The sequence below is a fragment of the Phymastichus coffea genome, unplaced genomic scaffold (assembly GCF_024137745.1).
Source record: "Phymastichus coffea isolate CEN01 unplaced genomic scaffold, Cenicafe_Pcof_1.1 PCOF00007, whole genome shotgun sequence".
Taxonomy (NCBI): Eukaryota; Metazoa; Arthropoda; class Insecta; order Hymenoptera; family Eulophidae; genus Phymastichus; species Phymastichus coffea.
Genome location: NW_026706818.1, coordinates 7501646 through 7526247, shown reverse-complemented (window position 1 = coordinate 7526247; position 24602 = coordinate 7501646). Strand labels below are relative to the sequence as shown.

The window sequence follows — 24602 nt, the reverse complement described above, 5'->3', positions numbered from 1 at the left end:
CGATTGTCGGGAGACTGTATACTGCATTACTATCGTGATATATTTATAACAAAACAATCGAAACCCTTTCGATATCTTCTACAGTTTATAGCTCTATCTTTGTCGATCACTAAAAATATTTATCATCCAACCAGCATTTTGCACAAAGTTCTTTAAATTGATTGTAAGTCATATCAGAATTAACATAATCGTTATATATATATATATATATATATTTGATATTTACTTCGTATTATCGAAAAATTCTCAATAAATTGACGTTATCTCTCACGATATGTTTAGGAATACATGCGTACGTTTGCGAGAGATAGAAACAGTCGACGCTACAATGTCCGTCCATACGAGTACAAAAGAAAGCGCGCACGTTGTCCTGTTTCTCACAGAAGATGTTGTTCAATAACATAATTGAAATACGCAGTGCATGCTCGGGATCGATTACGGATTCGTGCTCCTTGAACGGAAAATATTTTACTCCATCTTTTATGTTTAATATCTCATCCAATAATTTATACTTTGGCTGATTGAGATATTTCGAGTACATGTCAACATTTTTGAATCTAACACCATTGGGATGAGCGGTAAGCGCCAAAAGTACTATTGGTCTTACTACAGTTGGACGGACCACAAAAAATAGCTCTGATGCTTTTTAGTAGTAAATCTCCGTGACGCTTTGGTTGCATATCCTCCCGCACGATGACGTCAAAATTTTGTACGGGAAGTTTCACAGTTTGTTCTTTGAAATTCATACTCACGAGAAAATTTTCGAACGATAACTATCTGTTTATACAGGATGTCCCCTTTTTAAGGAACCACCCCGAAATTTTCGACGGTTGGCGTTGTACAAAAAAATTGTTCAGACAACAGTTGTTTGGGACAATGGGGACAACCTTTCTGTAAAATCCGATTTGACCTTGAGATTCGATATCAAGGTCATTTGAAGGTTAAATTCATTTTTTGAATAGGAACCAACGTGATCAAAAGAAAATTTTGATCACGGATTCGGAAAGATCGGAAAATTCTACGTTCAGATAACGTATTATGCGTGTGGTGCGGTTAACCCCCCCCCTCGCCTAAGGTCATGTAAGGGTCGAATTTATGATTTTCTTCATCTATGCACAGGGATGATCGGGCGAGAGTAAGGTTAATTGTAATAACCCAATAACTCGATAACCCAAATAACCCAATAATCCAATAACCCGATAATCCCAATATAATTCAATAACCCCAATATCGCAAAATCCTCAGCATTGTAGGGTCAAACAACAGTGACCTTGAGCTTAAACTTCAGGTTGATTTTCAAAGTCCACTTCATGAATTCAAAGCCTTCATGAGAAGTGTTATTTTCCATTTTGTGGGATAACATGTTATTTCCATTCTTTTTTCTGGTGTGATTCCGGACAAGCCTACAAAGTTTAAACTAAATTGTTTAATAACATTATTTTAGTATTGTTTATGACAATAGTGATTCGTGAACAGTCCTTCTTAGGATAGTTCAAGTGTAATTTTCTTAGTCGACTTAAAAGGAGGGAATATGCCGGATTATCCGAGAAACGAAATTGTTGATATTCTGTTGTCTCTCGGGGCATGTCAAGGCCGATACCATGCTGCGGCATGGTATTACCGCCAAAATTACCCAGGGAGGCTTCACTACCCGAACCGCGTGAGAATCCGAATCATTGAGTAAAGAGAGAGACATCGACCCCGAATACGCAGAAATCGTCGTCGCATTATGATGCCGAACAACGATGATCCACGAATTATCGTCGTTTTGGCAATGGTTGATTTGGATCATCATATCTTGTGCGTAAAATTCAGAGTCGTACTGGAATCCCAAGATCAAGAGCCGCTAGATTTTTGCGGCTGTACAGATTTCATCCGTATCACATAACTTTGACTCAAGCTTTGATGCCAGATGATCTCCGCCGCAGACTCGAATTCTATAATTGGGCACAAGCAAGGATTCGTGAAGATCCTGAATTTTTCAGATACGTCATGTTTTCGGACGAAGCTACATTTCATGGTAATGGGCAACTCAATCGCCATAATAGTCATTATTGGTCTATCCAGAACCCTCATTGGGTACGTTATGTTGATAATCAGCATAGATGGAGCCTCGTAGTTTGGTGCGGTATAATAAATGGTTATCTGATAGGACCTTATTTTTTCGATGGGAATGTCAACGGCGCAGCATATCTCGATTTCCTGCAGAATGAATTACTAGAATTATTGGAATATGTGGACTTGAAAATTTGAACGGTGGTATTTTTGAACATCTTATGAGATAAATGTTTGTATTATAATCATGACCATAACTCTATCTGTAGTCAACGTCTTGTCTTGATCGGCTGAGCATTCCCACCTTGCCTTCATTAGCTGAGTAATAAATACCTTGCTTTCATTGGCTGGGTAATCAATACCTTGCCTTCACTGGCTGGGTGACCAATACCTTGTCTTCAGTGGCCGGGTAATCGATACCTTGCTTTCATTGGCTGGGTAATCAATACCTTGCCTTCACTGGCTGGGTGACCAATACCTTGTCTTCAGTGGCCGGGTAATCGATACCTTGCCTTCACTGGCTGTGTAATCAATACCTTGCCTTCACTCGTTGGGTAATCAATACCTTGCCTTCAGTGGCCGGGTAATCGATACCTTGCCTTGACTGGCTGGTTAATCAATACCTTATTAATCTCGCCCTTGCCCCGGTGGGACGGGGGGGGGGGGGTGAACCGCTCCCCCAACATAATACTTTATCTAAACGTAGAATTTCCCGCTCTTTTCAAATCCGGGATAAAAAATGGGGGTCCTTATTCAAAATATCTCGCTTATTGGGTTATTGGGGTTATATTGGGGTTATCGAATTATTGGGTATTGGAGTTATTGGGTTATTACAATTAACCTTACCCTTGCCCAGTCATCCCTGTGCATAGATGAAGAAAATCATAAATTTGACTCCTACATGACCTTAGGCGAGGAGGGGGTTAACCGCACCCCACAAATAATACGTTATCTGAACGTAGAATTTTCCGCTTTTTCCGAATCCGGGATCAAAAATATGAATTCTTATTAAAAAAATGACTTTGACCTTCAAATGACCTTGAAAATAAATCTCAAGGCCAAATCGGATTTCACAGAAAGGTTGCCCCCATTGTCCCAAACAACTATTGTCTGAACAATTTTTTTGTACAACGCCAACCGTCGAAAATTTCGGGGTGGTTCCTTTAAAATGGGACACCCTGTATAATCTCAAAATTTAGTCGTGCGTTGGATTTGATCGAGTGATGATCATATGCAAACGTCAAAGAGCAAAGAAAGGACGAGGGTTCGTCAATGATATCATTAATAAACTTTCATTTGAACTCCATATTCCAGGCTATCAATATTGCGGACCAGGAACTAAGTTACAGACACGTTTAGCTCGCGGCGATCCAGGAATCAATCCTCTCGACGCAGCTTGCAAGCAACACGATATAGCGTACTCGAAAAATCGAGAAAATATCCAGGCTAGAAATATCGCAGACAAAATTTTAGCTGAAAAAGCGATCAAAAGAGTCTTCGCTAAGGATTCTAGTTTTGATGAGAAAGCAGCTGCTTACGCTATATCTAACACCGTGAAATTAAAATCAAAGTTTGGTATGGGTCTCGTGAAGAGAAGAAAGAAAACCAAGACGAAAGGACGCAAGAAAACGAAAAAGTTAGTTAATAACGCCATGAAATTAAAATCAAAGTGTGGTATGGGTCTCGCGAAGAAAACCAAGACGAAAGGACGCAAGAAAACGAAAAAGTTAGTTAATTTGAAAAGCGTGATCAAAACGACCACATTCAAATGGTCCAAGGGTAAATGTGCGCGCAAAGTCATCGGTTCTGCTTTGAAAAAAGCTCCTACAACCGTTAAAAAAGCTGGAGGAAAAGCAAATATCAACGTTCCACGAATTCTGCCAATATCAACTAAGATGGATGGAGCTTTGCCCTTCCTCATGCCACTTTTTGCAGGCTTGAGTGCAACTGGGACTCTAGCTGATGGCGCCGCGGGAATCGCAAAAGCCGTGAACGATGAAAAGTCTGTAAAACAGCAATTGGAAGAGAAGAAGTGACACACCAAAATGATGGAGGTCATTACCCCGGAAAAAGGCTTGTATCTCAAACCTTATAAAAAAGGCTATGGACTTTATCTCAATCCTTATCTAGGATCAGGTTTGAAAAAAAAAGTTTGAAATAAATCTACGAGATAGAGCCCTCACAAACACTGACTTGATGAAGTATGCAAAAATTTTGAGTATACCAAATTTTCGCGGAGTCTTCATGAGAAATGACTTACCGATTCTGGACCATATTATCACGAATCAGCTATAGTCAATCTTGATGGCGTCGAAGAAACAGGAACGCTCTGGGTGGCTTATCGCAAAATCAGAAAAAACGTCACATATTTCGATAGCTTTGGAGATCTTAGGTCACCTATTGATTTAATGATGTATCTTGGCGATATCGAGATTAAATATAATACGAAAAGATATCAAGATTTTTATTCTCACGTATGCGGTCATCTTTGTTTGCAGTTTTTGTGCGAGGGTATAAAAGTAAAGGCAACGTGAAAATATTAGTAGTCATGTTTGGACAGTCATGGAGGATTCGTTAACTCTGACTTTCTCGGGTAATTCTTTACTGTTGGAAGCGCATTATTTTCCATTAATTAAACTATCACAGCATAAACATTATAAGTTGGGCTTAGTCGAGTTCCTAACGTTTAACTCGATACCTAATATTGGCGTATATAATAATAAATTTTACGTCGCAAATCAAATTATCGACATACCTGTCGGGACCTACGAGATCGACGACATTGATAAATTTCTTCGCAGAGCTCAGCAGCGTCTCCGCACTCATAATAATAATAATATAACATAAAGTTTGAAATCAAACAACAACACCTTGCATTTTACAATTAGTGTTATGAATCTATCGATTTTCTTGCGCAGAATTTTATTGGACTATTATTGGGTTTTTCACAACGTACATTAGAGGCAAGCGTTTCTCACAACTCTGATCTGCCCGTCAGTATTCTCAAGGTAAACGTCCAGTGTAATATAACCGCTGGCGCTTACTTGAACGGAAATTCTGTTCACGATATTTACGAATTTTTTCCACCAGTACCGCCTGGATGTAAAATTATTGAAATTCCCTTTCACGTGATTTATCTTTCAATTACGAAAAAGTCTGTAGATTATTTATAATTACTCATCATCGATCAAGACGGAAATTTAATTAATTTTCGTGGTGAAGTCACAACCATCAGATTACTCCGCAGAAACGTATGATGAGAATTTTTTACAATTTAAAGAGTGGTCGGAGCTATATAAGCATTGAAAAATATGCAAACCCACCAAAAGTCGTCGACTAAAATTGAAAACGTTAACACCGCAAACTCCAATCATCAATCGTTGTCGGAAATCCAAAGCTTTAACATGTCAAAGCATAAAGTTACTATAAAGTCTTGGGTTAAGAGTAGCTCCTAGTGGAAAATAAATTGTCTAATTTTTTTGCTGCTTTCAATGAAATAATTGAGAATATTCTAGAAATAGAGACACCTATCGTCTTCGATGAATTTGTGGCTCATTCAAGATCCATGCTTATCAACCTAACACTAATTCATCGTTCAAAAATTCAATTCAATATCACGTCTTGTGTCTTTTACTATCTTGCAACTCGTTACACATTTGTGGACGATTATGTATCAAGAACAACACTTTAAAACTAATACTAATTTTGTTAATAATGCCGTTTGTCACATATATGAAGAAATGTCACATATATGAAGAAATTATGTATGAGTTGAACGCTATAGAAATAGATAAATGTAAGAAAGTTGGTCTCATAACAGCTATGAAGAACTGATTTTCTCTCACTCCAAGTCAAACTTTGATTGCAGAAAATGTCGGATGGGTAGATATAGTACAAGAGGACCGTAAAAAAACTAATGTGAATGGCGTCTTTGATATTTTGATTCATCTGAGCTTCATACTTGGATTCGCTGAGGACTATCGCAAAGTGATAGTGAATATGAAACATGAATTAATGCTCATAAAATACTGATGTGTATACAACTTATCAAACAAAGAAAGATATTGAAGCTTATGAAAAATTGAAGATTGATGTATCCCGTCTCGAATGGTTTATGCCCTATGTGACTGCATCGAATGCAAAGAAAATACGTCTATCGACTTTCTAAAAAGTGAATAAAGTATTAATGAGTTTTCGTAGTTAGGAACTATACTAATATCCAGCGCTGCCTGCAAACACAAATCACGTCTGGACAGTTAAAAAGACAAATCAGTTGGAGAAACCACGATACATCATTTTAGCCTTCCAAACTAATCGAAAAAATGAACCAAACTCTAACACTATTAAATTTAATCATTGTAACATCAGAAATGTATAACTGTACCTCAACTATCAGTACTATCCATATGGCAATTTCAACATTGATTTCAGTAAAAACCAGTTCGAAATGTTGTACGATATGTATACCAATTTTCAAAATATACGTACGGTAAAGATGCCGAAACGATGCTCAAAAAATTAGAATATAAAAATTACATGCCACTCGTTTGTCTGTTCGAAACAAAACGAATCATTAAAGACTGCTCCAGTAGATGTGCGCTTGGAGTTCGAAACCAGAGAAAATATTCCCGATAAAACTACTGCTTATTATTATTCTACACAATCGCTTCATTCAGTATGATCCGATAAATAAAGATGTGAAGAAACTTATTTAGGAGGGAAGAAGGGTATTCAAGAATTGATTCTTTCCTTAAGTAGCTCAGTAGTAGCTTTCTGTCGCAATGGAGTACATAGTTGATATGCAAGGCTACATGATACCTGGCAAAACTTATGCTGTGAAAGAGTTAGCGATACTTCCACTTAACTACAACGAAGAACCACTCGTACGCTTGTTCAAACCTTCCTTTCCAAGACTAACGGAGTAATATATAAGCGAGAAATCTCTGTTTAGAACTCTACTATTATAGACTAACATGGAACTGTGGCAATTTTAAATACGAAGAGCATAAATTCATCAACAAAGATACAATCAAAGATGTCACAAAGAATTTCGTTTCCGAAGATCTGAAAAAAAGTGGTTAGAACGATATTGCCTCAAAGTTTTTGATTTGAATGATTGGGGCTATTCACCTTTCGAAAAATTAAAACCAGTTACCGTGTGCCCTAATCATAACGGCAAATACGTAATAACATGTACACATGAAAACGTTAAATTAATGAATAAGTGTGACATCGGTGGCTGTTGTATGGATTGGAAAAAGAGCGACAAAGTCATTGAAGAATTTCTATAGTGATTTTGTTTTTTTTTAAGTAGATAATTTGTAGAATAATATGTATTTTTTTTGGAACATGTAGAATAAGATATAATTTTATCAATAAAAAATTCAATTGATACAAAAAAATATTCTTTTATTTTTTATTAAACCATCCAAAAAAAAAGGCGAAATTCTTCGATGACTCTGACGATCACAGCAATAGTTAGTAGCAGCAGCAGCAGCAGCAACAGTTAGTCTTTTTTATAATAAATTTTGTATTTTTATCAATAAAAAAATGTATACAACATAGAATTTAAATGAAAAAAAATATTTATTTATTGTAGTTGAGGCGATGTATAACGATGATATGTGTACATATAATTATTAGTCCCTCTTTTCGTTATTGAACTGCTGATAGCCTTTTTGTTCAAGAAAATTATTAGTATTGCTCGAAAATTTGAAAATAGTTTGTTTCCATGTCGATGATGTTTTTTCTTCTTTTCGTCCGGGTCTTCCTGTGAAAGACGAGAGCACATTTCTTTAGGATAGCGATACATGTTATTGGAATACTGGTTGATGAATGATTCGACGATTCTTACACTGTGCTATTTAGAATAGCTTACAACCACGAAGACTACACATTAAAGAAAGTAAGCAGAATTTTGTGTTTCATTTTTTTTCATCTTGGTCTTCACAGGTACTTGCACTTTTTTTTATTAAACCATCTTCGGTAGATGAGATACACACGCACACGCACGTTGATCTGCAAAAAAATTCATTCTATACTAATTGTAATAAATATATATATAATAGCATTATTAGTTTTATATATTTGCGCTTTTGAGTCCTATACCAATCCTGTAGCTAACATATACAATAAGAACTATCCTGGGTACTAGTGGCAGTAGCTGTACTGTAGAGCATCGGCCTGCGGATCCAGAGGACGTGGGTGGGATCTGTCTATTCGTTCTTTTTTCGATAGAAATTTACCTTATTACGTCTAAAAAATTTACACACACCCAAGATGAACGGAAAGCATGCGAATGTACTGACATCGGCTCAGAAAGTAAACCGAAAGTGTGGAACATAGAATGCACGGGCATCAGCTCAGTGAGCAAATACCCCCCTGAGCTGAGGCCTCTTTTATTTACCTACTAACATTTATACAATTTTTGGACAAATCTTGGTTACAAACGGTACTTGAAAAGTCATCTCGTGAGTCAAGGCCTGCACCCCGGTGTCCGCGTTTCCGATTTTCTCCAGGCCCCCGTTCCAATCAGAGCCTGAAAATCAAACGAGGGAAAACCGGAAGAGACCAGCAAGCCAATTAGCTGGTGCTCCACTTCTCTCGAAATCGAGAGGCTGAGAGAAGGATTCACCACCCAAACGCCCCCCCCCCCCCCCCCCCGAGGAGTATAAAAGGGTCTGTACAAGACCCAAAAGAGGAATTTTTCTCGTGCTACCAGCGAGGAGTCAAGCAAGCTGAGCAAACGAAGCAAGTTAAGCAAGCCAAGCAAACTAAGGAAACAGAGCAAGTTAAACCAGAAGTTAGCCAGAATAGAATAAGAGCGTGCGTGTCCAGAAACAAGTGAAATTTCAGTATAACAGTAAGGAAACAATTCATTTGTCTCTCCACTATCTTAGAAATAACTCGTGATCTAAATATTCTTTTTCTTGTATCTAGAGATTATTATTGACAGGATCTAGATACGATTTTTTATAGAAAAAAACCGGGTACTACTATCAATAGGACCCGAGGTACTTCTTATCTTTGGATTACTAAAATTGATTGGAATCCAAAGACAGAAGTATAGGTACAGTGGCACTATCCCCTCTTGGCTAAAATAATTTTCGATTAGTGAGCCCAGCTAGTTTACGGAAATCGCACTTCTAGCGATAGCGGAACCCTGAGACTACGCTAAGCCTTAGGTGCGTCTGAGATGTGTCGTTGCCACGACGTCACAATATTGCCAATAGTTTCGTTTTTTAGGCGGGAAGTAGGTTGTTTCTACTTCGAATTCATTCAACAGATGAATGATAATCAAATTTGGTTAAGGACGTTCTCTTAAAAATCACTTTTCTTTGAATTTTCCTTAAACTTTGCATATCAGTACTTTTTAACGTTATCTACAAGTAGATAAAAAGAAAAACATAGGTAGCGGTACTAAATTTTAAGATATTCAAGTTCAAAGTTTGATACTTTAACACGCGATAGATAGGCTTGCCTCAATTCCACGGTACGTTATATGAGATTGTAAACCCAATTTTCTTTGAATTTTTTTAAAAAACTAGTATGTCATTCTCGAGATCATAAGGAACAAATTGCAATAATAAAAAAGGGGGGTACCGCTGCTATCTTCTGAGCAAAATGGTTTCAAAGTTTGCAACTAGTGAGTCTTCCGATCGGCCTCGCGAGAAAAACATGACGACTTGGCAACACCGCATCAGTTGCGCCGGTACGGCACGCGGTGCATTACAATGTTACCGACAGTTTGAACTAAAGAATGAGCACGTTGCACATACATACATATTTCATATAGAACATTTTATTAAAAATCTGATGAGATTGATAACAAGTAATCACTAATTTTAACGCATAAATATTCATATGATTGCATAAAGCTTCCCATATTAATAGTATGATTTATTAATCATGAAATAATATTTTTTATCATTTATTTACTAGTTAGTCTCGAAAAAATTGACTACTGCATTGGAAATCTTAATATCTTTGGTGATCTTCACTTTTCCTTCTACTTTTTCACAAAACATTTTATAGATGCCATCGGACCCTTCATTTTTATATAATTCAACTAATTGTTCATAAGTAATGCTATGTTTAGCTAACTTTTTTAAATATGTTATAGATATAACACCTTTTAACTCTCTCAAATATTGTGATCTTGAGTTGATCTTATTATTTTCAATGATTCGATTGCAGCAATCATAGTAAGATTGTTTCAAACCTACAAGTAATTTTTTACAATTGAAATATCTTGCTAATTTTTCCAACATTCGGACATCACCAATAGTATCATGAAAATTTTGCAAATCTTCACTTGCTAAATATTCAGTGGCTAAACCTTGTAACGTGAACTGTCCGGGGCCTTTTTTCTGTGAAATCAGTTTTTTAAAAGCTTTAAGAGAGTCTGAAAAGCCTTGAATTATATCGAAGTCCCGCAGCATATTACAACTAATCAAATTTCTTAATAATATCCGAGTATCAAACGAAGCATTATGAGCAACTAACAAACACTTTTTGAACTTTGAAAATGATTCCAAAAATTGTTTGAACGCCAATAGACCATCTTTCAAATTAGAACTTTCAACGGCCTTCCCATTTAGACAATCCTGTAACTTTGGTAGCACTCTTTGAAATTTCTTTTGTTGGATTAATGTAATCATCAAATTCATACTTTCCATATTTTGTAGCAATTTGTACTATTTCGGCATTTATATCCAAACCAGTAGTCTCTAAATCAAAATATACAATTAGCGGCTTAACATCAGCGTTGCTTTTCTCTGGCAAATTAATTTCTATTTCTATCACGCAATTAGCTTGATATGTTATACCTTCGCTTTTCTCTAAACTTTTTCTTAACGATTCTCTTTGTTGTTTTAATATAACTCGCCGTAACTTAGCTTTAGAAGATGTGTTTGTTTGTTTTCTTGTGAAGCGTTTACCGTCTGCTGTTGTAGCATACTTCAATGTATATAATCCTTCACTCAAGTCGACTCTCACTCGACATTTAGCCATATATTTTTCGCCATAATTCCAGGAGCATTGCCTGGATGCACACCATTGCCAACTCTGAAGTCGCAAGCTTCACTCCTACTGAGACATTGATTTTTATGTGCCTTATGAGCAATAACATTATTAAAGCTTTCATTTGCTTGACTACAGGCTGTCACAGAGAACTTCCCAGCATTTGCCGCATACTTATTAAAAAAGTCTACTAACTTTGTATATAAATTTTCATCTGTAAGTAGTATCGTGTGCTTTTCTTTGTATTTGCACCAAAAACCACAATTCTCATGACGTCCGTACAAATGCTCCGGCATTCTGCGAAGTTCTCTAGCTAGTCTATTACTGTTTCCTTTATTTTGCGAAACCGCATATGCAAAGCATTTTTTAATATGAGGAACTACACCTTTTTTTTTCATTTGTTTATAATTTTCTTGCATTTCATATAACTCTTTGCCAAAATTTTTCACCATATGATTTCTATCAGCTAATTTATAAAAAGATATGTATGGATTATCTTTTGTAACGGCAGCTATCATCGAGCTATCTTCATCACCAATTATTACACGTACTTGTAGTTTAGCTTCTTTTAAAATATTGCTGTGGTTAATTAGTTGTACGCCAGCATCTGCTTCCATTCCTTTTGCGCTCCCTAAATAATTGAGCCGACAATCGTGATCATTTTTATCGTGCCCCATTTCACACATTCGACATTTCCTATTTCTAGTCGTATAGTCTAAGATTTTTCCAGTCAAAAAGCCAATTATTGCACTGTACCCGTTGAGGCTATCATAGCTACGTCCGTTGCCACGTTTGGTCCACCCTGTGTCGTATGAGACAATAATATTAATGATCTCACCTAAAGCTGCGTCGAAACTTGAGTTTGTCGTTTCGTTAGTTTCATTATTTGATTCAAGGGTTTCGACATGAGGATATATATCTCGAGCTATATTTTCTGGTCTGAAAAAATGAAATTTACATTATGGTACAAGTAATGCGACAATAACAGATTTTATTCGTGATTTTTTTCAATTCTTTTTAATTTCTTGTTTGACAGTGATACATGACGTATTATGAAATAATAAAGTTAGAATTATGTTGACGTTGTAAGTAAAAAATTACATTTATAGAAATTTGCATTTATATCAAAATATTGCACTGCAAATTGTTTTTCATAGCTGAAAGTGTAAAAATATGTACTAAATATTTCATAAAATATAAAAAATCAAAAGTTAAAAAGAAGTCCATTAAAAAAAAAATAACAAGACTGGAATTTTCAACAAAAAAGAATCAACATTATGTAGAATCAGATAAAAACAACTATTTACAAAAATTGATTTGATCCACGTATTTTCAATAATTTAATAATGCATGAAAAGATAGTTGTACAGGAGTTTGGTCGATGAAAGCGTCAATATTTTACTTGAATTTTGAGTGCACTATTTGATACAAAATGCAGCTCTCTAACATGCAATCTACAGTCACGTTAAAAAAAATTCTTACAACTCTTTAATCAACTTAAGAATATTTTGTATCACTGATTCTCTTTCTTCCTGTGCGGCCCTTTTGCAACTATCTTAGGCTTCTTCTTCGATGGCTTTACCAATAATTTTTTCATAGTGCTTATATAGATAATTAAATATAGGAGGTATGTTTGCACACGCCAAAATTTTGTTTAACGCAGTCTGCCCAGCACCTGAATGTATTGCACCTGTAATAACGATGAATTCCTTATTCACAATTCAAACATTCAAATTAAAAATTTTCATGTGATTGTTTATTCATTTTTATAATATTAAACATAAATTTGACGCTACGTACCCAGAACCAGTCCAGCATTTACTTCTGAAACTTTATTATCAGTCATATGAGCTGTGTTTACTTCTGTTAAAATTTGGCAGTGGTCACATCGAATAGTTAGTAAAGAATGACAACCAATCATTCTTTCTTTGGAGACTTTGCTCAAATCTAAGAGGTGCAAGCATCCTTTACATTTAAGATTTTTTCCTAGTTCTTTAATATTTACAACGCGTAGACCTTCACAAATATTATTTTCATTGCCTGATGACAATTGTTCTTTGATACGACGTTTTTTTGCTGCTGACATTGCCTCCAATGCTTTTTTCTTACGTTCAATGCAACTCTTTTTGATAAAACAACCATTCTTCTTACGGTTGTCACTTGACATTTTTGCTGACTCACGGATTTGTATTCAATAATAATTCAATAAACTATAATAAAAGTAAGGTCACCTAACCTCACGTGATCATGATTTTGTGTTGATACACAAACTAAATATACGATGAGAACACGAGGCACGGACGGTGTTGCAAAGTCGAGTAAATCGGCGCAAAAGACTCTTTCGATACTTCTGCGCACGAAGCAGTGCTCAAATATTATATACGGAGCCGAGAGAAAAAAGCCGGTCGCCTATACTACTATAGGTTGAGTTCCTCTGCGGGTAAGACAACGTCCTTAAATAAGTGAAATATTTTATCTTTAAAAATACATAGTTAAAAAAAAATTGCAAATGATATTTTCATCATAAAATAGACTATATTTTAAGAAAAAATATATTCGTTTTAAACAAACTGATTTTTCATAATTTATTTAAACAATTATACCACAAACTAGTTTCTTCGTATTTTTTGAAAAATTCAGTTGCAGATTTGGATTCAGGAAATAAAAATACGTAAGACTGAAGGCAAGCCGACGATTGTGCACATAACTATTTTGCACATAAATTATTGTGAACGGTAACATACGTGAAAATTAATACACAGATATACGATATCATATTATACTGTGCACAATAAATCATGTATAGAATAGGTATGTTATAATAGTTATAATAAAAAATTATTTATAGCATTCAATTTTTCTTCATTAATTGTAGAAGGTAAGCTGACAATCATCCACATAATTATTACACACATGAGCTATTATGCACCAGAAATATAGCATAATATATCAATATAGCAATTTTCATATGTTACGGAACACAGCAGTTTATGTGCATGATAATTATGTGCACGATTACCAGCTTGCCTTCTAGAAATAGCTTTCTACATTATAATCTTTTGAGAATAATCTATTCTACAGCAATAAAATATAATATGGTTTATTTTTATGTTTTATTTAAATTTTGATTATTATTATTCAGATGATTTTAAAACGTTGTGTTATAACATATACGAATTTTTTCCATTTTTCTAAACAACAGACATAATAAATTATTACATTTATAATGGTCCATTTCTATCCTATGAGTCCAAAAAGTAAACAAGATTGTTTTGCTTTACTCTGCTAAAATGTTAACCAAGTTAGAAAATTGAAATTGAATATTTAGAAACAGAAATTATTCCTACAAAGTTTGAAATACAGCAATAAATTTTCATCAAAAGTTAGTTTTAAATTGTTCATCCAGCTAAGTGATTTATCGTAGAAAGATCTTACTTGTCTATTCGATATGGGATTAAGCCTTACCTGGTTGTTGTGTATTGTGTAATTTTGCTGCTAGACTGCTATTCTCTTTTAAAACATTGATGAGGTGGACAAAAAATACGATCAAGCACTCGATTTCCAATACTTAAAATGATAATTTAATGATTCAATAATAATGCGTAAGAGATAACTGTATAAATTCATTGACAATAATTAAGATATGCAGTCAATATGTCAACGTAAATAAGTTATTTGACTATGGCGCGTCTTACTCCGACTATCGATATGTCTTCAAAATTTGTTGAGTTGGATAAGATGGTAAATTATGAACTCCAAAGATATGATTACGTTAGAAGATTTAATACTATAACTATAAAAAATTGACAAACAGCTTTCAAGGAAATTTGTTGAAAATCTTGAATGGTTTCTTTGTATGCTATACTTTTATGATTACCAAAAAAATGTTGAGCAACCTTACAAAAATCAAGCTATGCGACTTTTTTGTCATTCACTGTTATTATGATAATTTCATCTTCAAACATTTTTCGAATTTGAGGACAATCAAAGAAGCCATCTTTCAATTTTGTAACATTTAATTGTGGGACTTTTTTTCAGGTGTTTGTCTAAAGTTTTAATCAATTCATTATATCGAAGTTAACATGAAGTGATAGCAATAACATTTTCTAAAGATTTACCAACAATTACTGCACTACGTTATGACTAGATTAAGCATATCTATTTTTAACCATATTTTTTATTCTGATTTTCTCGGCCATATCTTATCGTACAGGCATAAGAAGCGAGGATACTTAGTGATTCCTGACTGGTATTCTTGAATAATTTCCGTTGTACAATAAAACAACCTTCAGACTTCATTTAGACGATTTATTTATTTAGTAGCTTCTGGCTACTTTCAATATCCTGATTACTTCAATTCCGGTTAAAACCTACACGAACAATATGCAAGCCATTATATGAATGATAATACAGCAGTAAATCAGATGTAAAGCTTCTACATATTTTCTATTGCACATTATATAGGCATATTGACTACTTGGCAAAAACTTTGACCTGAAAGCTAAAAAGTTGATTTTCATTGGTTATTTAAAGGAGCTAACAAGATTATCACCTCCTTGACATAAAGACTAATTAAATAAAGATAAGTCGAGATATGCACTCCAGTGATATTTTAAAAAGGAATAGTGCTTCACCGTTCGAAATCGAATTTTCGAAACGCAAGAATTATAATCAAACAGGTATGTTGCTACAGCAAAATTAACCTAAGAAAAGCACCAACCGTGAACTGTTGCTAATGTATTAATTATAAAGAGCATTATAAAAGGGCCACGGATGACAAGATCAAGCCTTTACGATCAAATGGCACGTAAGAAACGGTGCCACGACCTAGCGACCAAACCATTGTTAGCTGCAAATGGTGTTCAGAGGTAGGCGCATTTGGAATGATACAAAGCTTGTCTCGTAGCTCAAGATTTCTCTCAAAAGTACGGCAACTATTATGACAAGATGTTTACTTCTATTATAAAACAAATAATTATTTGGACACTTCTTACTATCCCAGATCTAAAAGGTATAGTCGTAAAACATTTCGACACAAAGATGGCTTTTTTCAACAGGAAATTGAAAGAACACATTTACATGCATCAATCTGAACGATACATCGAGGGAAATAAAGATGACATATGCAGATTGAACAAAAAGATTTACGACTTGAAGCAAGCAGCTAAAATATGGCACAATAAACTAAGTGATTATTTAAAGGAATATATTTTTTGTACAAAGCCCTGCAGATCCTTGCTTGCACATCAGCTAAATAAGGTTAATAAGATTTTATATTACGAAAAAGAGAGATTGTAGATACGTTATTTAGTTAAAAATTTCGAGAGAAGAGCATAAGAAATGACGATTGTTTAAGAGGATATTTACAGCTGCCTAAAGCTTGTGGAACATGAAAATTCAACAGCCCCGTTAAACACATGATTTTATCACATACATCAAGGAAAAGGAAATCATGGCTTATAAATTCAGCAAACGAAATTATTATTGACGTGCTAATGAAATCATTAGAAAAAGTCAAATTGAGGCATTTGACTGAAAAGTGTAAATATTATGTCAATAAATCATCGCAGGTATATATAAAAATATATATAAAAAATATATATAAAAATAATTTCTTCTTGTATATAAGGAACAAAAGTCAATGGGTTTTCCTAGAAGCCTAAATTTTTATTGCTTTTCTCTCCGCCAAATGAGTCCGGAAGGATGCAGCCATTTACAAATGACGCACGTTCAGTTCGCAAATAGCTGACACAACATACAGTCGCAGTCCAGAGTTCATATCTCAACTTATAATCAGTATGTCGTACATAAAGTGTTATATACAGTATTTTAATGAATTAAAGACATATTTAGGTTTATCTGAAGACATTCAAATTCATATTCGTGTACTCCGTTACGTGCTGCTATTATTTTCGATTATATGCTTTCCGTTTGTATTATTAATAAAATTTATTTAATAATACATCATTGTTATTAACAAATAACGAAAAGCAGGTTAAAATTTATATGAAAACATATGTGTAGGACCTCTAGTTCAAAGTTTTTCTTTGTGTGCCAATGTTGCTTATACTTATTCGTTTATAAGCACTATACTTTTTATGTATATAAAACGCATGTAATAAAGTAGATAATTTGAATGTTGAAAATCATAACTTTTCATAATACAGGACTTTATTATCATAAGTCTGTTTCTATAAAGAAGCTTACTGACCACTTCTTCATTTTAGACAATTCTAATTATTTATGCGAACGTATATTTATCTAAATGAACTTAGAATATCGGTATTGGAGCATTTTTAAAACATTTTATAGTCAATTTCAGAATAAAAAGTACTAGGAGATTTTTAATTTACTGTTTGAGCTTACAGCGACAAGTCAAGCTTAAGTATAACTAATAGCGATTATTTGAAATATGTACGTCAAGTACTTTCATTAAATACTTGAAAACCGCTAACTATAAATCATTGCTGTCTTGAATATATTTCTACTTTACCGTTTCGAATCCCAATACTAAAATTAGTCCAATAGGGATTGAATGGAATTGAAAAATAGTTGACTATGATATCTTTATTTTTGGAATAAAAAACTATAAAACACACATAACAGTGCTTTTCAAATATTTCTATGCTTAATTGATTATAATATGTATGAGTAATATATAGAATATGGAAAAAAATGATATTCAAAAAAACGGAAATAATTTTTTTTCTTGAAAAAAAATTGCACATAGCTTCTAAACATCTATTTTCTATTTTTAATGTATAGGAAAAAATTTATAATCCTCTTTGTATTAATTTTTTCAAAAATTTAGTATCATCAAATATTTTAATACTTAAGAGTGATTTTTAAAAATAATTGTTAATCAGGTCTCAATTATGTAAAAATCATATATCTAATAAAATATGCATTCGCATTGAAGCTTTAAAACCATTATTTAAAGAATCACTTAATATACGGATAAATAAAATACACAATTTTATATTATAAAACGAAAAAAATTAAGATTTACGTTTTATTTTGTTGTTCAAATAAGTAATCAACTTTAAAATATTTGTAGTGGATTAAAAATAAATAATCAGAAAGGTTATGAGCTATGGAAAAAATTATTTCATGAAAACAAAAAGAAATTTCCTTTGTTTTTAATTCAAATGATTTATAATAATTTGATGTATCTAAATAAGCAAATGAAATGAAATAAATTAAAAATTATTACATGTAAATAAAATCATTGATGCGATTAAACAGTTGGTATATTATACTAAGATTATTAAATAGACAATATAGCAGGAATTTTGATGGATCAATCAAATATAATTACTGATATACAATACTAATTAAGTAAAATGTTATAAAAAGTGTATGGTAAATTATCCTGACGTGACCTTTTTACTAAACAAAGTCACTTTTATATAACAATTAACACTATTACTATGGTTAACACCTTTCTCAGTGATTATATATAAGCCAATCAAAACGAAATTTGTATAAATATTACAGAAAATAATTCATTTGTGTGTAATTGATTCACTATTCTTTTCTATTTATTTAAATTCAAATAAGTTTAATACGTACCAATGGAACCAATATCATTTCATTTGAACTAATAAAATAATTTGACCGGTACCTTTCCTCAAAATACTAATTTGTACAAGAAAATCATCAATTTAATTAGAAAAATAAGACATCTATATCGATCAACGATTTTCAAAACTTTGTTATGAACTATTTTATTCTTTGCGTATGGAATTTATCTTATTTACATGACGTACAGATAAATAGTGCTGGGAACTGTCTACAGTCTTATTAAAACTAGATTTAGTTTAGAGACGGACGCAAGCTCGAGCCAGTACACACATAAAGGAAGACACTTATATACTCATATATACACATAAAAAAATTGGTATACATTCAAGTCAGTTCTTGTTTCTCTAAGCTTCGATACTACCCTAGAGGCATAGATTTACTAGTTCAGTGGAGGGGTCGCACCTTCGAAAAGGGGAGGATCATCCAGATCGTACAATGATTTGAACAACTATGACGTAAATAAGCCACACCTACTGCTCCGCCCCTCGGTTTGAAATAAATCAAATATTTTGATATAGCAACGCATGCGCGTATTGTAAGTATACAAATATTTATTCTGAAATCTAAAATTTATTAATTGCTAATTAATTATTCCTTTAAATAAAAAATTACTTTTTACTCAAACTATTCGTGAAATTATTCCAAATATTGATCAAGTATTGTGCAATAATGGATTTAATAAGCTTGATTTTCTCAATTTATAATAAATGTTTTGGGTTGGAATATAATATTCAAATTTACCACAATTAATTAATTGAGCGGAATTTTCTTTATGTAGAAAATCGAGTAGCTAACGATAGTTTATAAACTTGAATAAACATTTATATAAATGTTTCTTAACCGAATAATGTGAGTTGCAATTTATTTCTAATTTCTCGCTCAAAAGGAAGAAAAGTAAAATAACTAAACAGAACGGGACACATAGTAGACGAATAATGAATCGAATAAAAGATAAATTTATCAGATAAATTATGCTGCACTTAAATAGAAATAAAAAGATAACTAAGATTGAAAATAAATAAACAAAAAGAGAAAATAACTACCAAAAAAGTATTTAAATAGAGAATGAAAAATAATAATAAATCAATAATTATGGTGAAAAACTATATAGATATACTAATATATACGTGTGTGCGCGCACGTAGCATGTGTGTAAATAGATACAAATAAAATACAAATCTGACTTTAAATTAGATCAATCTTTTCCTTCGTTTTCTGCACGTATTTCAAAACATAAAATAATAAACGTGAAGCCGACTGGCAAATGTTTTTACAAATAATGAATACAATTTTCAAAGAATTTTCATTGAAGATTTATTAAAATTAAGAATTAATAAAACAATTAATACATTATGTACATTGGAATGAGAATAGTTTCATTCCACATACTCCCTAACACTATAGAATACTTTATTAAATACTACTCCTTTCAAAGGACAATTTAGATTTTAAGTATTTTATGTATGTATAATATATGTAACGATGAAAGCCTCAATGTTAATGATTATCTGAAAACAATGAAATATTTGTAGCAAAACAGAAAATGCTAAATAAATTATTATTATTTCAAAGTAAATGATCAAATAAGTAATAATTCTATGTTATTTTCGATAAAGGAAATAGGTGACACGCATATTTTAGAGCTGTTGACATTCATCATTTAATATTACTTTAATCTTAATTGATCATTTCTTGTCATATTGATTAATATATTTAACATAAAATTACTTTTTTCAAAGCTGGATATTTCAATTTCTGTATGAAACATATCACAGCGGAAAATCTGTATTGGCAAAATATTTCTACATATTCCAAATTCATGATTTATGATATCGAATACTGTTATAAATAATTTTTTAGTACTTCTCTCCAACTATACGGGTCGAATTATAATTAAAAATTTATCCTGCTCTTTGAATAAAGATTGTGACTTTATAATATTTACTTTATTCTTACACATTCAAAAATCAGATTATTGATTAGTAATAGAAAAAAATCAGGAGAGTTTCAAACCATAAGCCATGTTTTTATGAAACAATTTACTCGCTGCTAGTTTCATAAAATGAGTGTTAAAACAATAACACTGCAGACTATTTTTTTTCTTTCATATTTTTCATATTTTTAAATAGACCCGTATCAATTAATACAGTTAATTATGATCAATTGAGATTTCATTACATCAAAATTTCTACTCGTAACCATACATTCACACTTATTTGCGACCATGTACGAGTATATCACGTGACCATATCTCAGCCAATCAGATCACGAATGAAATACTTCAACATGGCATCAATGACTGTATTGAAAGGTAATAGTGTTATCAAGCGCACTTCGCGCGATCCTCTTTTGCTTGAATTCAGTAATATTCAGTTTCATGTTTGGATCAAATCAAAATTATCATAGGCGAAATAAACGAATTCTAAAATACACTGTACATACATAAATTAATTTTGTGCTTTAAATGGCTTACCATACCTCAATATTAATTGGTCTATAATACAAGCACGTTGATATTCGCCGATAGCAATAATTTGAAATCTAATAAACTAACAGGTTCTTCGATCTGTAGCTATATATAGATAATATAGGCAGTATACTAAATTAGTTAATTTTTTTTCTTTTCTAAATAAATGGAAGTGTCACTAGTGCCTATTGCTTATTTTTTTAACATATTGGATTACAATATGAAGCTCTTTGTAGAATGTCTTCATATCAATAGATATATTCATATATTATTTTAATTTAACTGTTTTTCAATTGTTTATTCAATCGTTCATCTATGACTATTAGGAAAGTTTGTCATAAGTTAAATTAAAAAATGTTTTAAATAAATTAACAGGTTTTATTTTAAATAAATTAACCGAATCCGCTGAAAGCAATTTATAGTTTTTCATATCAAATCTCTTGATGAATGTTACTTACTGTTGATGATGATTATTTAAAGCTGAACTTTATAATAAATATATTTAATGAATTTATAAATAAATTTAATTGGAGTGCATTAAGACTAATTTATCGCATTAGTTGAAGATTAACTAGTTGAGAGAATGTGAATGTTATAATTTTTTTAGTGACTACAAATTATTATACTTACTTATTTTTATTCAATTGATTGAGTAGTACTCGATGTAAAATGCTCCTTTCTATTCTTTAAAGCCAATTTGTCCATATCAGTAACCCATGTGACTACATTTAACCAATCAGATCAGCAATGAAATCCGTGGTGTGTTCAAAAAGTAAGGTGACTTTTCAAATTTCACGGGCAACGTACTTTCGATTATCGATTTTTTTGTTTTGTTATGTTGGTACACTCTTCTCGAACATCTGTACCAAGTTTCAAGTGTATAGCATTTTTTGTTTGGTTGTGAGAGGCCTAAAGGTTATAAGTGTTTTGCGTGCTCGGCGATTTCTTGCTATCGAAAAATATGGATCAAAGGATTTGCATCAAATTTTGTGTAAAAAATAAAATAAAGTGCTCCAAAACACTTGAAATGTTGACGGTGGCATACGGTGAAACTGTTCTAAGTAAAAAAAATGTGTACAAACTCTTCCAAGATGGCCGGGAAGATGCCAATGACGAGACTCGCTCTGGACGCCCAAGCACGTCAACAACTGATGAAAATGTTCAAGCAGTGAAGAAAATTGTTCTGGAAAATCGTTGAATCACTATCAGAGAAGTTGCTGAGGATGTTGGTATATCGCTTGGCTCGTGCCATGAAATTTTTTCTAACGTTTTGGGCATGAGACGTGTGTCAGCGAAGTTTGTTCCGAAATTGCTAAATTTTGACCAAAAGAACCGTCGCATGAGCATCGCTCAAGAACTGTTGAATGACGTCAACGACGACCCAGATTTACTCAAAAGGGTCATAACTGGTGACGAATCATGGGTATATGGTTATGATATCGAAATCAAAGTCCAATCGTCCAAATAGAAGAGCCCAGATGAGCCAAGACCGAAAAAAGCACGCCAAGTTCGATCAAATGTCAAAGTTTTGCTCACTGTTTTCTTCGATTACCATGGCGTGATGCATCAGGAGTTCTTACCATATGGACGTACGGCCAATAAACAGTATTATCTTGAAGTTATGCGCCGGTTGCGAGAAGCAATACGAAGAAAATGCCCAGAATTATGGAAAAACAATTCATGGATTTTGCATCATGATAATGCCCCTGCTCACTCATCTTTGCTTGTGAGAGATTTTTTGGCCAAAAACAACACCACAATCATGCCTCAGCGACCATATTCACCGGATTTGGCCCCATGTGACTTTTTCTTGTTCCCAAAACTAAAGAGACCTATCAAAGGACGGAGATTTGCAACGATTGAAGAGATAAAGACTGCATCGAAGTGCTTTGAGGATTGGAAAAACCGTTAGCATAAGTGTATTGTATCTGAGGGGGATTACTTTGAAGGGGACAACATAAATATTGATAAATAAATAAATATTTTTTCTTAAAAATACAAAGTCACCTTACTTTTTGAACACACCTCGTAACTTCATTCGGGAGGCCATCATTTTTCTATATAGATTTTAAAGTTTGCAATAGTATCCGCTCAAATGAAACAATATAGAATGAAAAGCTAATCAAATTCCTATTGTTGTAAGTTACTAATTGCTTGCCAGCTAGAAAATTGATTTAAAATTAATTGATTTAAATTAAATTAAATTTTTCATGAATTAATAGTTAAATTGAATTTTTTGTAGGAAAATTTCTTAGTTTCTTCAGCGTATGTTGAATAAAAAACCGTTTTTAACTGCCTTCGCTGAGTGCTTTCTTAAACTTACTAAATAAATTTATTAACTTAACTAAACATACACAAAGTTTCAGTAAGAAATCTTCATAATTATAAAGCTCATAGAAAATATGAAAAAATAGATTTTTTATATAATTTGCGAATATGGAATAAATTTTGAACTGCAACTTCCACATTGACATAAACAAAATTTCACATTTACACTGCTTGAATAAACACACACATACAAAGTTTATGCAAGATATCTTTGAAATCATAAAAATGTCAGGTGGTAAAAACGCGCAAAAAAAATTAAAAAAAAATCGGAAAGAAAAAATAACTTTATCGACTTCACATTAATTAAAATGTCACAATATATTACAATAATTATTAAAATTAGATGAAGTATATTTAATTATAACAGCAAAAAAAAAATAGAACAAAGATAATGAAAATTAAGGAATTGGTCTCTCTGACTTGTGATCTTTAGTTTTGAAAATTTTAAAAAATGTATTTTTTTTTGGGTTTTATCCTTGTACTAGAAATTTATTCTAAGTATTTTTCATAATCTTAATAATTTTTATTTTTCATTTAAACTGCTTTAAGAAAGCTAAAGAAATTTTTAGTTTTATAAATTTTGGTTTTACAAAAGATATAATTTTACTATTACTTGTTGAAATTATATTAAAAACTATTGAACTGAGAGTCTGATAATAAGACAAACAAAAAATTCAAATTCAATGGGTTCATCTGAAGTGAAAAGATAACGCGAGCATACCTGGCTCTTTGTATATTCAGAATAAATTTTGCAAAACCAGTTTAGTAGACCAATTCGAAATAACAGTGAAAGCTGAACAGAACCGAGAATTTCACTCTAAAAATAAAGCACTTAAATCGTGTACTGTATAAAACGATAACACGAAATCATAAAATTATCGCTTTCAACTATTACTCATACATAACAATATATCAATTACATTTTCTTCATGGACAAGTTAGTCAAAAGTTGTTAATATATTTTTAAAGAATAAAAAGATAATATTATAATTTTGTCAGGCCTATCATATCACCAATTTAATCAATGAGAAAATGATGTTCGTTAGTATAAAAAAAGAATTAATATTTCAACTATATTGAAATCTGATAGATTGTAAATTTACATATCGTGTATTTAACCATTCAACAAGTATTTCTTACAATAAAT

At 32.5% G+C, this 24602-nt stretch overlaps 2 protein-coding genes across 4 annotated transcripts in view; one reads left to right on the top strand and one right to left on the bottom strand.

Moving 5' to 3' along the window:
* LOC131669478 (LIM/homeobox protein Awh) overlaps positions 1 to 18993 on the bottom strand; it is a 546200-nt gene extending 527207 nt beyond the window's left edge. For all 3 annotated transcript variants that reach the window (XM_058944389.1, XM_058944371.1, XM_058944379.1), the window contains exon 1: positions 18649 to 18993. In XM_058944389.1, coding sequence (XP_058800372.1) covers positions 18649 to 18666 — 18 coding nt within the window. In that variant the 5' untranslated portion in view covers positions 18667 to 18993. The remainder of the gene's footprint in view (positions 1 to 18648) is intronic.
* The window catches only part of LOC131669338 (putative fatty acyl-CoA reductase CG5065), a 759403-nt gene continuing 751649 nt past the window's right edge, over positions 16849 to 24602 (top strand). The window contains exon 1 of the mRNA XM_058944149.1: positions 16849 to 16872. The gene's annotated coding sequence lies outside the window, so the exon portion shown is untranslated. The remainder of the gene's footprint in view (positions 16873 to 24602) is intronic.